Source organism: Carya illinoinensis, chromosome 16 (genome assembly GCF_018687715.1).
Source record: "Carya illinoinensis cultivar Pawnee chromosome 16, C.illinoinensisPawnee_v1, whole genome shotgun sequence".
In the NCBI taxonomy this organism is placed as follows: domain Eukaryota; kingdom Viridiplantae; phylum Streptophyta; class Magnoliopsida; order Fagales; family Juglandaceae; genus Carya; species Carya illinoinensis.
Window position 1 is genome coordinate 26203509 of NC_056767.1, and position 18336 is coordinate 26221844.

The 18336-nt window shown below is 38.3% G+C and overlaps 1 protein-coding gene across 1 annotated transcript; it reads right to left on the reverse strand.

The window, feature by feature from the left end:
* Window positions 1-828: 828 nt before the first annotated feature.
* On the reverse strand, window positions 829-1668 carry LOC122298977. The gene has a single exon (XM_043108819.1). It carries the CDS (start codon window positions 1666-1668, stop codon window positions 829-831), a length of 840 nt encoding a protein of 279 aa, XP_042964753.1.
* Window positions 1669-18336: the final 16668 nt, after the last annotated feature.

An 18336-nucleotide genomic window follows, 5' to 3' on the forward strand; every position in this document is an offset into this window, starting at 1 on the left:
TAAACTTTAACTTTTCCATAACTTTAGAATGAAGTCTTGTTTCTTGAATCAAAAAATCAGGAGCTTGTTTTCTGACCAAGTTAGAAAGGGTTTGAATTCCCAGTGGGTTCCCAAGCCCACGGGAATTCCAACTTATAAAACTCATTGATCTCGGCAGGGCTGGTGCACAGCCTCTGCCGATACCAAAACATTTCAAACCACCCCCTCTTGTTTACTCTTCTTAAAAGAATCAACTTCATCACTAGAAAAAGCAGTAAATTTACCTCTCTTTTTACCACCTGCAGTAGCTTTGCCTCCTGAAATCTCCTCCACATCTCTTTTCTTCTTTGATACATCAGCAATAGAGTGGCATCTTGCTCTCTCCTTCCAAGTACTTCTAGTATTTCTACCTTGCTTCTGACCAACATGCAGGGATACTTTTGAATTTCCAGTACCTTGGGCTTGAAAAATAAGGCCTTGTCTCGTTTGTCTTTCTACAAGTCCAAAAATAGGTCCAATAGTAGGCCTATGGGATGGCCCAGTAGAAATAGGTCCAGCAGTAGGCCCCTCAGCACTCTTAAGCATTGACTCTTCCATAACATTACTAACCAGTAAAGGATCATTACTGGCCAATAAAAGATCATTAGTGGCCGTTACCTCAAAACAGTTAGTAACTGCTTTGCTATGAATATTCTCTATAATAGCAGCTGAACATATGCCTAAATTTTGTATCTTCTCATTGAATGATGGACCGTTACTCATCTTCTCCATTGGGATAGCAACTGCACCATGACTCTTCCTCTCCACCTGAACAGCTTCATCGTGATCTGGAATCACCCCCTGAGCAACTTAACCTTGACTCTTCCTCTCCACCTGCACAGTATCTTCATCAGATGTCACCATGTTCTGTCTCTCCCCAGAACTAGTCGATGTCTTCTTGCTATACTCACTTGATGAGTTCCATTTCTTTTTAGCACTGGAAACAGCCCTTAACCATGCACCATATTGAGGAGAAGAATCTGTGTTGCTCTGGCAATCAACATTTTCATGAATAATACGACCACAGGTGAAACAAAAACGTGGGAGCTTTTCATACTGCACTGGACTCCAGACTTTTACTCCATTCAGATGACAAGTTCTGCCTCTAGCAAGAGGTTTCTTCATGTCAATCAGAATCTTTACTCGTAAACTACTACCCCACCCTACATTATCATCATCCACATCAACCTCTTGGACTTCACCTATTGAACTACCCAACCTTACACCCACTTCTCTATTCATTCCAAACAAAGGTAGATTATGGAATTGCACCCAGAAAGGTGCAGTATCAAACTTCAGATCATGTATTGGAGAAATGCCATCAAATGGATTAATAACAAACAGCTGACCATCAAAGAACCATGGTCTCCCCTCAACAATCCTCTGCTTGTCAGCATGAGTAGCAAAGATCATTACATACATATTTCTCCCAACCTCCCTTAACGCTGCAGGTTTACTCAGGCGCCAAATCTTCTTCAAAGTAGACTCAACCACCTGTGTTGCCAATTGTCTATCAGACAATATCTTACCAATCAAACTAAGATCACCCTTCTTCTTTATCTCTGAAACTGCTTCTTCTTCAATCATAATAGACGTATCCTCTTCCTCATTCAACTGTAGATTACTCCACAAACTATTAAGCTTTTCCATTATAGGTAGCCCAACAGAGAGATACTACACTGAATCAAGAGCAGAATGATGAATAAAACACCACCGTTCAAAAGAACATGGACATACCACCACCTCTATTTTCTCCAAGCGAGACTAGAGAGAAAACTAGAGAGGAGACTCTTTTATGACTCTGATAAAAGACTTTGATTACGTTCGAATATTGAATGCAAATAGTTCGAAATAGAATAATATGCTATGTATAATTTATTTTATTGTCATTCCTTGACCTACCAATCCAATAAATAAACAAATAAATAAAACTGCAAAACCATTATATATTCATAGCTTTAGAAAATCTCCAATTTATGTAAATATATCTTTCCTACTTTATTTGCATTTTAAATTTTGCACAAATATCTTTTATCTAAACATGAGTTATAAAAGAGGAATTTCAAATTTCGTGGAAATTACTTTATGGCAGATGGCTTGGTTTTTATATATGGCATTAATTATTGCTGACTTAGTAGCCAAAGTCTCAATCTTTGATCAAGTCTTTTTTCCAATACTCTGCTTTTTCTTTGATTCATTAATTCAATCGCATATTATGGACTACTCCACCACATGCGTTGGCCAAGTAATCCATTAACAGTAATGATCATAAAATAATAATAATAATAATAATAATAATAATAATAATAATAATAATAATAATAATAATAAAACCCTGACATGGGGAAGAATCTGCAATATATTTGGGGTATATTGTGATGGAAAAGGACTCAAAATGGATAGTATGCCTTTGTGCTTGTTCATTTAAACAACACAACTCCAACCAATTCATCGATCGAACACAAATGTTTGGGTGAATGAAATTGCTTTATCTTTTTGTGTAATTAGTTGAGTTGTGAATCTTGCATGGCCATCCACAAATAGACCTTCAAGTTTTAGTTTACAAATAGACCTACATCGTTTAGTTACACACTTCAGATGAGATGAGATGAAATCAAATTATATGAGATGAAATAGCAGGTAGTCGCCCTGCCACAAGTGATGTGTCCTGTATGATGTGCGGAAAAAGTTCTTACTACAAGTGAAGACCACCTCAGTCAATGTATATAAATGCCATCCCTAGGTATAGGTAATGGATTGGCTTCCTCTCCTTTTTCTCATATGCTCAAGTTGTTCTTCCTTCCTGGATACTTCATTCTCCATACTTAGGTGTTGTCCAAGGTATGAAACACGTCGTCAACAGTGGCATCATCTATGGAATCTTTATGAATAACATGTCATTTGTATGTCAACAACGACACATTTGCAAACCACTTGAATAAGAAGAATTAACAAGAAGCATGGAAGCAAAACTCGCTGAAGTGGAAGACGTGTTTAGAAGACTGAAGGTGAAGTGGGGAGGCTCCAATAGGAGAATGAAGCTCTAAGGTGGACCACCGAAAGATGTTGAACCAAGCCAGAGTGAACATGTCGAGTTGCAGAGCACGGTGGGAGTAGATGCAACCAAGAAGAGAGAAGACAAATGCATCACGAGTTGTGTGGTCTTAAAGATAAATATGAGGAGATAGCCAAGAAGATGGGTGCATCATCCTCTATAGACCAACTGCTCACAAGCACTGATTTGCCATACAAAGTTGAGGTCATGGCTGCTCCTCTCCTGCCCAAACTCAAAGTCCCTTAAATGGATATGTACAAAGGATCCAAAAATCCCCTAGAGCATCTAAAAACTTTTTAGGCCCAAATGACCCACCACGAGTTCCCGAGAGAGATAGCTTGCCGAGCCTTCCCTTTAACACTGAAAGGTGCAATGATGGGCTGGTTTAGAGCGCTACTCCCAGGTTTGATCCACTAATTTGAGGAGTGGCCCGCCTATTCTTAACATAGTTTATTGCGAGTAGAAAAAGGAGATGGCCTACAACCTGCCTCCTAAACGTTAAACAACAAGTTGAAGCCTGAAGGCATACCTATCTCTTTTCAACAAAGAGCGAATTATGACGGACAACCAAGATGAGAAGATCACCTTGGTGACCCTCCCTTTTTTTTTTCTTTTTAAAGAAGAGTGGGCAATCACCTATCCAATAGCAACGCCCTCCCGAATTTATTAATAAAATCCTGGCTTATGGCAGAGAAAAATCGTGGAAACAAAACAAGGCCCTTGTGAAAAAATCCCAAAGAACCCAAGCTCGAAAAAAGCTCTAAACAAGCCTCTGAACATAATGAAGAGCATAGCAAGCAAAAGCAAAAACAAAACCCAGATTAACAACATCTTAAAGAAGGAAACCCAGATAAATCCAACCGTGACAAACCTCAAAGGTCCCGAGGCAATATAGAATTATTAGTGTAGTCCGAATTAGCACCCATGGCACCATCTTTGGCCAACCAATCCGCCACTCTTAGGAGGCATCTAGCTGCGAAACCCATTCATGGCAGAGCTGGTCAAGAAAACCCCCACGAAATTGTGAGAATTCATGGACTGCGTGGACGACTTCATCAATGCAGAAGACACCTTGCAAGCCTTGACAACCCCCTGGAAGACCGAGTTGGACCAAGCCTACAAAAGAGCCAGCGGCTCCAACCGGGGGAAGACTATCAAGAAGCCAAAGAAAGCATAGCACGACACAAGGAAAAAGAAAACGTGTTGGCTAGGATGCAAAGTGTGAGATGGACCCATGCTAGCCTTACTGTGCAAGAGGAGAATGGGTTGACCTCACAGGAGGATGGCCAACGGGATCAAAAGGACTAACAGTTTTGTATGTACCATCAAACTAATCGACACTGATTCGAAGACTATTACTCCCTGAAAAGGAAGATAGAGCAGTTTGAACACTTGCTCTCTTAACATCCCAAGTGGGACTGACGGCAAGTTGACCAAGGAAGTGAGCGCAGGAAATTACGGCAAAGTGAAAGTCCCATGTGTCAAAGAATTGAAAGCAAGGCACCTTGAAATCTGCCTCGTCGAGCCCCGATTCATGGTCATAGCCTACTAGGACAAATATGCACCTTAGCAGGTGAGTACACTGGCAACAATCCCACTTCATCAGGGCGAAAGGCCCATGCCCACAGAGCCCAGTATAAAGAGGTGTTCGCAGTAGAGAAACCTTCAAGCAAATAGCAGAGGCACTCATATGACACCATTATCACTTTCGATGAAGAAGACGACGAGGGTTTGCTCCACCCTCACAAAGATGTCCTGATGGTAACCATGCAGATCACCAACTTTAAAACCCAGAGGATTTTGATTTACAAGTGTAGCTCAACCAGCATCTTGTTTTCAGATGTGTTCACCAAGATGGGAATTGACAACAACAGCTCGAGAATGCTATGTGCAGGAGTTGAAGGACGGGAGCAAAGATGTGTGGACACTTGAGGAACAAGCTTGCAATGTAGGACATCAAGCAAAAAATGAAGGTAGGACTGGAAACTATAGCTAGTGTAAAAAATAAAAGGGAGGAGAGATCAAAAGTGATGCGAGGACTAAAAATGAATTTTAGATAGAAAATGATGCCATGATGCAAACCTAAAGCTCAGATACAAAAATGAAGGTAAGACGAAAAAATGAACATAGGGTGGAAAATGACGATAGGACAGGAAATTACAGCTAGGGAGGATGGAAAACTTATGTGATTACGTAAATATAGCTAGGTAGGAAAATGAAGGTAAGACGTAAACATGAAGGTAGATTGAATCGACTAGGAGTTGGGTTCTCAAGCAGGTGATCCGACAATTGATCAAATTTTTTGGATCATGTGGGAGCTCAGGACCATAAGAATTCAGCCCCCGATCAAAATGGTAGAATCAAATTCATAGAATCACATGGGAACACAGCTCTAGAGTACAAGATACGATGTCTGATGATCGACTATTGTGCACGTATCCAATCCCTAATTAAGTTGCTCAAAATGCATGGTAGTTCCTTTCTAGGAGGCAAGCAAAGTGATCTTAAATCCCAGGCGAGCAACACAACTCCTACCCAGGGTGAGCAACAAAGCCCTTGAGCTATCCATTGGCATGTGTTGGCTATGGCTGTTACGGAGGGGCGTGTGGTGGCTCTCGTTCGACTTTCCTTCTTCTCGAGATGTCCATTATCTTATATTGATATCCTCTACTGGGACTTATTTCCCTAGAGCATCCCCTCCATGGTTGCCCCGCTTGTCGGAAATGAAGCTATCGAGGTGTTGTTCGGTCCCCCCAATGTGAACGGCACTGCTCGGTGTTGTGGGTGGTCAACTAATGTAGGTGCAATAGCGGCGCTCCTCTTGAGTTGGTTTTTTGTCCTCCCTTGTGACAACAAATGTTGACCGATCATGCCAGTATGACGCATTCCTCGCAATGGGATCTTCCTTTCTCACCACCTGTTGACTTCGCTCGGCCTTCTCTCGAATGTGGCATTTCGTCGAGGCCTTCCCCTTCTTGTCCGCTCTCTCTAACTCTTGTCGTCTCTCTTGGTCAGGGCATGGAGGGTGTCCTCGGCGGCGTTGATGAAGTTGTCGACTTGGTCTATAAATTCTCAAAGGTTTGTAAGGGTCCTTTAGCAAGCTCCACCATGAATGCGGATCGTGGCCATACTCCCTCTAAGAGTGTTGCGAAGGTGATTTTTTTCATCTTGGTTTTTCATAGTCATTCGTTCCTTATTAAATCTGTCCAGGTAGGTTTTCAAGCTCTCGTCTTCCCTTTGCTTAATGGTGAGGAGGAAGGCAGTAGGACGCCTTCTCCTCCTATTGGCCATAAAGTGAGTGAGGAATAAGTGAGCCAACTCATCCAAATTTCCAATAGAGCCAAGCGCTAGGGAGCCGAACCATGTTCTCAGTAGTCCCCTTAACATTAATGGGAAGGCTCTGCAAGCCACCTCCCTGAGAAATCCATGCAACGTCATGTGAGCTTTGAAAGTTTCAAAGTGCTCCACTAAATCTCAGGTCCCATCATATGCGTTCATGGGGGAACCTGGAATTTTGGTGGTAATGGTACTGCCATTACTTTTGCATTGTAGGATAGACCCATGCTAACAAGTAGTTGGTCTACTATAGATGAGCTCCTCATCTTTCTCATCATTTCCTCATACTTTCCTCTGAGGTTACGTAACTCGTCTTGGATGTGCTTCCGTTCCTCTTGGTCATTGTTACCTTCTTCTTCCCTCTGAGATTCCTAGTATCATTGGCACTCGGATCTCCTTGGTGCTTCAAATCTCGATGGTTGTCTTTGAGCGCTTGGTTTTCCACATGGAGAACTTCCACTTTGTTAGTGAGCTTTTCAATGAGTTGTTCCATGGCTAACCAGCCTTGTCTCCATATTGATTGAGACTTCTTCTTTCTACTCCTACACCAGCTAAGAATTAGTCCTTGCAGGCATACGAAGGACATGTTTTTAAGATTTTTCAAATCCCACAAACAGCACCACTATTGATGGCGTGTTTCGCATGCCTAAGGGCTGGGTTCTCAGAGTTCGAGTCTTCGGTTTCTTGGGCCTGCGGAAACAAAGATAGAATAGAAAAAGGCGGCCCTTAGATGGCCCGGGAAGCCTCCAATGCCTAAGTCAGTGACGGTATCTTATGTATCAGCAGGTCAGAGATTTTGGGAGTAGAAGGCTCAGTATATAAAAAAGTAGATTAGGGGAAGAAACCGATCCCTTTACCTAGGGGTAGAGGAGCCATATAAATACAGTCCCAGTGTGATATCCCGTTTTTACGTGTATTTTCATTGAATGAGTATTTTAATTTAATTAAAATATTGGTTCTTTTATTTTAAGTTATCGAATTGTAATTGAATTTAATTAGTTGTAAAATTTATTTTGTAGAGTTTTCTTAATATTAATTATTGTTTCGAGTTTAAATTGCTGTTTAATTTATTTTAGTTTGTTTTTAGATTTAAAATTTTGTTGTTAGTATGTATTAGTTCTTTATTATATTTTAGCTAGATATTGTGTTTACTTTATTTTATTCGATTTATATCTATTAAAATTGTTTTCGTTTGATCAGTTTCTGCACTCTAGAGGTGAGGACTGGACCTCATTTCTTTTCCCCATCTTTTTTTTTTCTCTTTTTCTTTTTCCTTTCTCTTTATTTTCTCTTTTTCTTTCCCTTTTTCCCACTTTTTCCTCCGGTTTCTACCTCCCGCGCGTGAAGCTCATCTCTCCTCCATACCGTCATTTTCTTCTTCTCCCCAGGACCGCCGTTCACTGCCGCAGTGTACCACACCGCCCACCCAGTTTTCTTCCCCTCCGGCTGGTGATCATCCCTATCAAATTTCACCTCCATCCAAGCCACCGTTAACCACCACGAGCTCCTCCAAGCCGCAACATCTTTTCTCTCCAGCACCGTCATCGTTCCACCTCTGGACACTATCTCATCACAACTTCATTACCGACCTCTTGCCGTCCTAAACAACCTATTTCTGACTCTGATCCGTGGTCGAAGCAGCCCCCACGACCTCACTTTCCTTTTTGAGCTTTTCGGCCTTCCACCGTCATTTTCTCCACCACCCACGGCCAAACCTCACTTCCATTAGCTTCATAAACACCCTTAAGTCATTCCTTATCAATCCCAAGCCTTGGTTTGTCCTCATTCAAAATTGGGTATTTTACAACCCACGGCCACAATGTTTTTACACGGTTACGTTGCTTTTTTTTCGCCCTTTTCAGCTCGTTGATCCTTCGAAAATTATTATTTAGCACTGTAAATATTTTTCAAATTTCATTTTAAATTTAAATATGTTATTTCTTTTACAATAAATTTGTGACTGATTGGTTATTCCGGACTGAGCCCGAGGAGTCAGGGGTCGGTTGAATTTAAGGATGGAGTTTGTTGGATAATTTTGTCTTGTCATTTGTATTGCATGGTACATATATGTACATGTGTTGGAAATTGATAACTAGATTTTCATGAGTTAAATGGATTTTTGGGTGCGTGTGTATCACAACCCCAAGCCAAGATGGGGCATTATCTCGATGGAGTTCCTCTGGTCACTCGGGAGTGCAATATACTGAGTGACGTCCCCTAGGTCGCCGTTGGGCGACAACGGGAGCGGAAAGGATGGTAACGCTCTTGTACCTACTCCGTGGCCCCTCTACTGGCGGGGGCTAGAGGATGCTTGGTTACGTACGCGCGGGGCATGGAATTGGACATCGCTCGTTACGAAGTCACACGCATGATCGTTACCCATGGTGTGACGAAGGGAGTCAGGGTGTGCGAATGACCCCTAGGGGAGGTCATGGTGCATTCGGTTAATGAAAATGGAAATCGATTTGAGATTTGGATTTTGGACCATTTTCTGGAAAAAATGGCGAGGAAAAGTTAAAGGAAATATTTTAGGCCAAATGAGACTTTTGGCGTGAGTGCAAAAATGTGGATTTGTGGGACATGTGCATTTGGCATCTTTTCATGCAGATTGTTGAGTGTAATATATTTTGATCTTGTGGTGTTTGGATTATTACTTACCTGTAGCACTATTTTTGGTACTGTTGATTTTGATGCAGAGGTTGAGGAGGAGGCGGCTCCTCCAGACTATTGACTTGGAATCGTTTTACGTTGGAAATTATTTTTTCTTGTTTTTATGTTATGTAATTTTGATTTGAAACAATGTTGAAACTTATAATATTTTATTACGTATGTTTTAAGCTAGTTTGTATTTAAACAAAATTCTGGTACTTAGTTGTAAGACTTTTATTATCCGCTGTGTTGTTTTATTGTACACACGTTACATGTACACACACTTACCACTCGGCGATGGGATGCGTGACCTGTGTTGTCATCATCCCGATACTTTGATTTCCACGTGTCCATACGTGGGAGTTGGGGGTATCACAAGTGGTGTCAGAGCGGTTCGGTTCTGGGTAAAACCATATGTCCCATAGGTAGAGTACTAGAAAGTTTTAAAAGCTTGAGTTAAAATTATTTTGTTTATTTAATTTGAATTGTTTTTATTTAACTTTATTCGATTTTATTTGATTTACCATTCAAACACATAGCTGTAAAGCAGTATTATTAAAATTGATTTGGTTTAGTTTGGTTTGATTTGATCTTATTTGAATTGAAAGTATGTTGTTTTATTTTTTTATTTATTTCAATGTTTGTTATTTTATTTAATTGATTTATTCCTAATTTTATTTATTTTGTTTTAATTTATTTTGATTTGTTTGTTCAAAGTTGAAAGTGGGGTTAAGGGCTACGCTATGGCAGGAATGCGGTATAATCGAGAATAATATTGTTAGGCAAGAGCATTTAGTGTAGTAGGCTTGAATTCTTTGCGATGTGGTTTGCTTTTATGATGTTGCGATCTAAAGGGAATGTCATGGTTTAGGCGATCTTTGTAAAGTAGGAACTCACGTCACAATGAGGAGAGGAATTAGCTTTAAGTCGCTTAAGATGATTCATGTCTTAGGTTTTGTAGAATTTATGTAATGAGGCTATAGAATAGGAGAGTGTAGGTTCAACGAACTTTATGGATAGGTTTAAGAGAATTTTATCTAAGGTTTGAGGGCTTATAGATTTTGGGAAATAAGATTATGGTAATTAAGGTGTTAGGTTCGACAAGTTTTGGGGGAAATAATTAAATTTCAAATTTTAAATTTCGCTGATTCGGATGAGCAATTTGGTGGCAATTGGTGCTTTAGAATTTACAAGCTTTTAAGGTGAATGTTTTGGATTAAGGCCATCAATCTTGAGGATTTCAGAAAATGATTTATTATCCATTAATGTTTTAGATTTTGAAAGCTTTTAGAGTTGATTGTTCTATTATGGGGTGTAAGTTCATTGATCTTAGAAATTCCAGAAAATGATTCCTATTTAATTTAAGGTTTTAGAATTGCAGAGTTGAAGGATCGATTTATAATAAGAGTTGAGTTCTTAGTTTTACAGACTTGGTGTGCTAGCTTGATCTACTCTGGAGAGTGATTAGTTTGCAACCATTAAATAGGATTGATCAGAGTTGAGTTACTGATGTGTGAAATTTTTTTCAAGAGAGTATTTCTTTGGGAATTGAAGGTAATGATCTAGTTCGTGTATTTCTCTGATGACTGAAGATATCGATTTAGTTCAGAAAGTGATTATTGTTAACTTGAGGTTGTAGTAGCAGATTTTAGGAAATGATTTTTATTGATTCGGAAGAAATAGGTCCATCGAGGTGTTGGAAAAAGTAGTTTGTGTTGATATTGAATGCAATAGAATTTGAGGCTTTATGATTCGTAGACTTTTGGGAATGGATTATTAGCAGGTTTAAGGTCAATCTCGGTACAAAACTTTAAGCAATAATTGTTTGCTGATTTTAAGGGTATAAGTTGAGCAGATTTAGGAATGATTCATGTTGATTTGTGGACATAAGTCCAGATGATGGAAATAGTAGTAATGGATCACTTGTACGTTGGAATGATTATTGGTTTTGTCTAAGGATGCATGAGATCGACACGTGATAATGGTGAGTCGATTGGAGTGTTCAGTCGAAGTGTGTTACTCTATGGAATGTTGGTTGGCAATAATTATTATGGTTACCTTCAGGAATTAGTTGTGAATTGAGGTCGTATAGGAATTTAAATTTTTGGAGGCTACACTCTACTTTGGAGATCGAGCATTCAATTGGAAGAATTATGAACATTGTTATTAATTTGGAAAGATATTGTTGGGTTGCCATGTGTGGTGTATGATAAAATTTTGGAAGTTGAAACTTAGGCATCAACGGTGGGTAGCATAACCATATGTATGAGGTAATGAAGCATTAGGATCAATGAGTGTTGTTCAATAGTTTTTGATGGATTGAAGATTTAAACATTATAGCTTGTCTTGAGATTTATTTGTGATGTGCGATTGAAGGAATTAGAAGTTTTAATACTAGAGTTTTGAGAGTACAAGCAGGTGGGTGAGTTACCAAGAGCATTTCGATTATGTCTAGGTGGGGTCAATGGTAGTTTATAGTGAGTTTAGTCTCCGCTAGATTAGATGATATTCAGAATATAGGTAATGAGCTTGAAAGTGTGGGTTGTCGGGTAGAAGTTATAGGCGCTCTTGTTGGTTGGCCAGGAAGGACTTGAGCCTTTTTGATATGTTCCTTATCTTTAGAAGAGACAGGTATATTTTGGGATGATATTATGTGTTTTCAATTTGGGGCGTTGAGGTTGATTAATATTGATTTCTGTCATCAATCAATGGATGTATTTTCACGGAATATTGATTTTGATTAAGGCAGCAAGAGCCAATTGAGTGAGTGATAATTCGTGGTTTTTGGATGTATATTATTTTCTATCAAAGTGGGGTAAATGATTTTCTTGTTTTCAGGTGTTGAGTTAGCTTGTACTCAATTGTGTTGATTTATGAGGACATAGTCTTTTTGCATTTTGGCGAGTTATCAGAGTGCGCACAGAAGCGTATTTTTGGAGACAATTAGGTATTCAAATTTTGTGTTGATTTTGAGGAATTAATATTGATTTGAAATTTTAATGGAAGATTAATCATTTGGTTGTGCAATTTATGATTATTGATGGTTTACTTCGGAAGTGACTAATCGGTTACCAACTTGTGGAATACAATAGAGGTTTGGAAGTTTTTTTTTTAGCATAGGAGTCTATTGAGATTAACACAGTTTATGGCGCGAAGATAATAACCATTGGAATTTACTGGGTGTTGTATTAAGGTTCTTGTGGAATTGGAGATTTCGGATTACATAGTCGCCTTAGGAGTACTAGAAGTGATGGTCATTGGGAGACTAGTGTAGGTATGATGGAATCGCCTATAGGAGTAGACATGAGAGAGAAATATCCTTAATTGTTTGGGTGTTAATGATGCTATGTTTATCTCAAATGTGTTCTGAGTTGTATCTTGTATCCTGCTTGGGCAATGATGTTTGACCTTACAAATTTCAAGAACGAAATTTATTTTAAGGGGGGAGGATGTGATATTCCGTTTTTACGTGTATTTTTACTAATTGAGTATTTTAATTTAATTAAAATATTGGTTCTTTTATTTTAAATTATCGAATTTTAATTGAATTTAATTAGTTGTGAAATTTATTTTATAGAGTTTTCTTAATATTAGTTATTGTTTCGAGTTTAAATTGCTGTTTAATTTATTTTAGTTTGTTTTTGGATTTAAAATTTTGTTGTTAGTATTTACTAGTTATTTATTATATTTTAACTAGATATTGTGTTTCGTTTATTTTATTCGATTTATATCTTTTAAAGTTGTTTTCGTTGGATCAGTTTCTAGACTCCAGAGGTGAGGACTAGATCTCATTTCATTTCCCCATCTTTTTTTTCTCTTTTTCTTTTTCCTTTCTCTTTCTTTTCTCTTTTTCTTTCCTTTTTTCCCACCTTTTCCTCCGGTTTCTCCCTCCCGCGCGCGAAGCTCATCCCTCCTCCATATCGTCATTTTCTTCTTCTGCCCAGGACCACCATTCGCCACTGCCGTGTAACACACTGCCCACCCAGTTTTCTTCCCCTCCGGCCGGTGATCATCCCTACCAAATTTCACCTCCATTCTAGCCACCGTTAACCACCATGAGCTCCTCCGAGCAGCAGCGTCTTTTCCCTCCAGTGCCGCCGTCGTTCCACCTTCAGCCACCATTTCTTCACAGCTTCATCACCAACCTCTTCTCGTCCTAAACCATCCATTTCCGGCTCCGATCCATCACTGGAGCAGCCCCCACGACCTCACTGTCTATTTTGAGCTTTTCGGCCTTCCACCGCCGTTTTCTCCGCCACTCACGGCCAACCCTCACTTCTACTAGCTTCATAAACACCTCTAAGTCATTTCCTATCAATTTCAAGCCTTGGTTCGTCATCATTCAAAATTGGGTATTTTACAACCCACGGCCACAATGTCTTTACACTGTTACGTTGCTTTTTCTTCGCCCTTTTCAGCTCGTTGATCCTTCGGAAATTACTATATAGCGCTGTAAGTATTTTCCAAACTTTATTTTAGATTTAAAAATATTATTACTTTTACAATAAATTTGTGACTGATTGGTTATTCTGGACTGAGTCTGAGGAGTCGGGGGTCGGTTGGATTTGAGGATAGAGTTATTTATGTTTGGATGATGTTGGGCTTTGTTGGATAATTTTGTCTTGTCATTTGCATTGCATGGTGTATATATGTACATGTGTTGGAAATTGATAACTAGATTTTCATGAGTTAAATGGATTTTTGGGTGCGTGTGTATCATGACCCAAGCCGAGATGGGGCATTATCTCGGTGGAGCTCCTCTGTTCACTCGGGAGCACAATATACTAAGTGACGTCCTCTGGGTTGTCGCTGGACGACAACGAGAGCGGACGGGATGGTAATGCTCTCATACCGACTCCGTGGCTCCTCTGCTAGTGGGAGCTAGAGGATACTTGGCTATGTACGCGCGGGGCACGAAACTGGGCATCACTCATTACGAAGTCATACGCATGGTCATTACCCATAGTGTGACGAAGGGAGCCAGGGTGTGCGATGACCCCTAGGGGAGGTCATGGTGCATTCGGTTAATGAAAATAGAAATCGATTTGAGATTTGGATTTTGGACCATTTTCTGGAAAAAAATGGCGAGGAAAAGTTAAAGGAAATATTTTGGGCCAAATGAGACTTTTGGCTTGCGTGCAAAAATGTGGATTTGTGGGACATGTGCATTTGACATCTTTTCATGCATATTGTTGAGTGTAATATATTTTTATCTTGTGGTGTTTTGATTATTACTTACCTGCGGCACCATTTTTGGTATCATAGATTTTAATGCAGAGATTAAGGAGAAGGAGGATAAGCTCGAGGAGGCGACTCTGCCAGAGTATTAACTTGGAGTCGTTTTACGTTGGAAATTATCTTTACTTGTTTTCATGTTATGTAATTTGGATTTGAAACAATATTGAAACTTGTAATATTTTATTACGTGTGTTTTAAGTTAGTTTGTATTTAAACAAAATTCTAGTTCTTAGTTATAGGACTTTTATTATCCGCTGCGTAATTTTATTATACACGTGTTGCATGTATACACAATTAGCACTCGGCGATGGAATGCGTGACCCGTGTTGTCATCGTCCCGACGCCTTGATTTCCACGTATCCGTACGTAAGAGTTGGGGGTGTGCCAGAGGACCATACCCTACAACCTGGGGGAAGGGAAGTTCCCCCTCGAAGCTCCATCTGCCATACAGCTTTTAATGCGGCATGGCCCCCTAGGTTTAGTAGTTAATCCGGCGTGATAGTCTTGTGGTCCTCATTAATGCGGCATGATTTGCCACCTTAGAATCTTGTCCCATCTTAGCCTAAGCAGAAGCGCCCAGTCTCCGTGGGTCATGGTTCTTAACCGGATCGTTGAGAGACCTTATGGGCCTAGACCAGGTTTCTCGGGTCATCCCCTAGACACCTGGCTTGGATCAATTCTTGCCGGCCTAAGCCTTGGGGAAAATTGCTCTAACATAAAGGATTGCATGCCCATCATTACTCTATTGAAGCGTCAAACACGTGATGGACTTATGAATTTGAAAAGGAAGATGACAAAAAAACAAAAACAAAAACAAAAACAAAAGGGAATTATTTGGATATATTGGGAGACTTTTGGTCCTATTGAAGGATCAAACATTTTATAACTAATTTCATCTTTCTAGGCCGAAAAAGTAGAAAAACAATGACTCCAAAGATTTCATCTTTCTAGAAAGGCACGTGCTTAGTTTGAAGTTTAGCTAAGCTTCGTATTGGGGTAAGAAACCGATAATATATATAAATATATATATATATATATATACATAGAGAGAGATGGCCACTGCAGATCAGCATTTCATTGCTAAGTTCAAATTTTTAAATTAAATATTGCCATATTAATAGTATATATATAGTGTGTGTACGTAATTCATACCGACTTATTAATAAAATTTTTTAATTAAAAGGTCTCAAAAAGAAAATTGACGTTAAGGATCATCACTACTTAAATTATCATTGAAATAAATAAAGGCATAGACCAAGACGACGTTAATAATTTACGATTAATGCAAGTGTGAACCTGCTGTAGTCATGTTCAAAATTGGCGGCCAATTGCCCAAAGCCTATAGCTCATATGGCATAAGACTCAACCTTCATAAAAGAGGTCTTGCATTCTATTCCCATTCCCAAATCCCCAAAGATCAACAAAAATAAAAATAAAAATGGCTGCCAATGCTACAGTTTTTCTAATTTTTAAGCAATTAAAAAAACAAGCAACTGACATTGTTTTTTCAAGAATAAAGAACTAACTTCAACAAGCTAGCTAGGAAATGAATCGTCCAACTTGCAAGGTATATACCTTTCAAAAGTATACATGTATACCTTTCAACAAGGTGTACACCTTGCAAAGTTGTATACCTTGCAAAAGTATATAATTAGGACATGTTTGGATATTGTTTTTATCCTAACTCATCCCATGGTAATGCAATTTCATCTCATCTCATTTCCTTTTTAAATATCATTTTAAGACAATCGTACACTTTCAAATTAGTCATTACAACTTTTTCAAATTAATCATTATAATTTTTCCAAATTTCTAAACAAAAAACAACAAATTATTCAACTTTTTCAAATTTTGAATTGAATAAAAGTAATATTAAAAATTTATATTCTAACTATATTTTTTAAATATGAATAGAATTTTTTAATTATATATATTCTTGCCATATCAATATATAGTATATATAGTGTGTGTTCTTACTTCACAGCAACTTAATTATGAATATAATTTTTTAATTAAGAAGTCGCTCCCAAAAACAAAAAAAAAAAAAAAAAATGACGCATTACCATGTAAATAATCATTTGAATAAGTAAAGGGATAGACCAAGACGATGTCAATAACTTAAATTCAATGCAAGTGTGATACAAGTGTGAACCTGCAGTCATGTTCAAAATAACTATATGTTATTCGTGGCGGCCAATGCAGCCAGTTTTCTAATGTTTATGCAATTAAAACAACAAGCAACTGATATCAACTTGAAATGGATTTTTCAAGAATAAAGAATTAACTTCGACAAACTAGCTAGGAAATGAATCGTCCAACTTTTGCAAGGTAGTGAGTGTAATTATATAAATAACTTGAATTTTCCTACTTAATTAATGAAGCATTACTCTAATATTATTGAAGCATATATCAAGCATGTACGTGGTTATGTTAACTACTTCCACAAAGACTTGTGAATCAGAAATGGAAGAAAAAAAAAAACCAAAGGGAATTTGGGTAGGGTGAATACTTTTGGTCCTATTGAACTGAACTACTGAAGCATCAAAAATTTTAGAACGAATTTCATATATATATATATATATATATCTTTCTAAACCAAGAATGTAGAAAACACCACACCCACAAACAACCATAACAAGAAAAATAGTGAAAAAATGGTAAAACACATGAATCAATCACACATAATCACATGACACGAGATGATGGGCCCTGAAGTAGACCGAGCCTTAAAGATCTTTTGCAAGTTCCTGATGGGATAATCACATGATTGAGAGCCAAGAAGAGCAAGGAATAATGCATAGATTTGTGCAATCCACTTGGGAAGAGTCTAGCAATATCCCAATATTTAAGATGGGCTTGAAAGAAGGAGATCCAGTTCTCATCCACATGATACAAGCTATCGCCAACATTTAAGATGGGCTTAAGAAAAGAAGATCTAGTTTTCATCCATGTGATATGTTATGGAAGACTCGACTTGGGCCTATTGTTATTGAAGGTCTTGGACTTATTTATTTCATTAAAATAGCTTATTTTATTAGTTTACAATAATTGAGTTTATTATAAGAATGACTTAAGGGCATGTTGGGAAAAATTATTATTTTTGTTGAAATAGAGTTTCAAGGAGCTATTGTAGCGCAGCACTGTTCACATACTGTAGCGTCGCACTGTTCACTCAGGGGTATTTTTGTAAAGGGCTGATTTTATTTTAGCTTACGGTTTTATGAGGGTTTAGTTTAAATACATCTTATTGTCTCATTTTAAAGAATATATGAAAGTTTATGAAATTGATGAATTTTATTCATTGTGAGTTGAGTTTATCTCCTCTTGTTCTTCATTGAACATTTGAATTTATCAAAAGTAAATCACAACTTTTGTGGCATTCCACTTTTGTAATCTGGGTTCTTGAAACGGGTTCTTCAATAGGTCTAGATTTTATTATAATCTATGTTCTTGAAACGAGTTCTCAATAGGTTTAGATTCTTCATCCATTGACTTGATTTTGACTTTCTTGGATGAGTTTTCAAATTGATTGTGGGTTCAAGGAATTCCAATTCTGCGGGTTCATATCACAAGATTTATGTGGTTCGAAAACACACTTACATCCACATAACTACAGGGAATTTTATTCAAATGAGATTACAAATACACAATGAGTTATAAGATTTTCCCTCTACTCTCTCTCTCTCTCTCTCTAAGGCTTCTTTCTTTCTCAAGAATGCTCACAAAATACCTCTCTCTAATTTTGCCATTTTTACTTTGTTTAATCTTATATATTCCGAGCATAAAACATAACATATATATAGTGCATGGCTTTAGAAATCTTAAGGCGGCAAAAATTGTGTTATTCACTCGAGCAGAGTGTCGAGTGCTTCTCGAGCATACATTCTATCTAACATTCGCTAGAATGTTCACTCAAGCGCCTTGTCGAGTGAGAGTTGAATAAACTCTCAGCTTGGCATGTTCTTAACTCAAAACCAGGCTCCATAATCCAACAATCTCCCACTTAAAGACTAGTTCCCCACATGCCAACCACTATCTTC

What these genes read in the sequence shown, in the direction of transcription:
- LOC122298977 (XM_043108819.1), bottom strand. Translation starts at nt 1,668, where the DNA reads ATGGAAAAGCTTAATAGTTTGTGGAGTAATCTACAGTTGAATGAGGAA.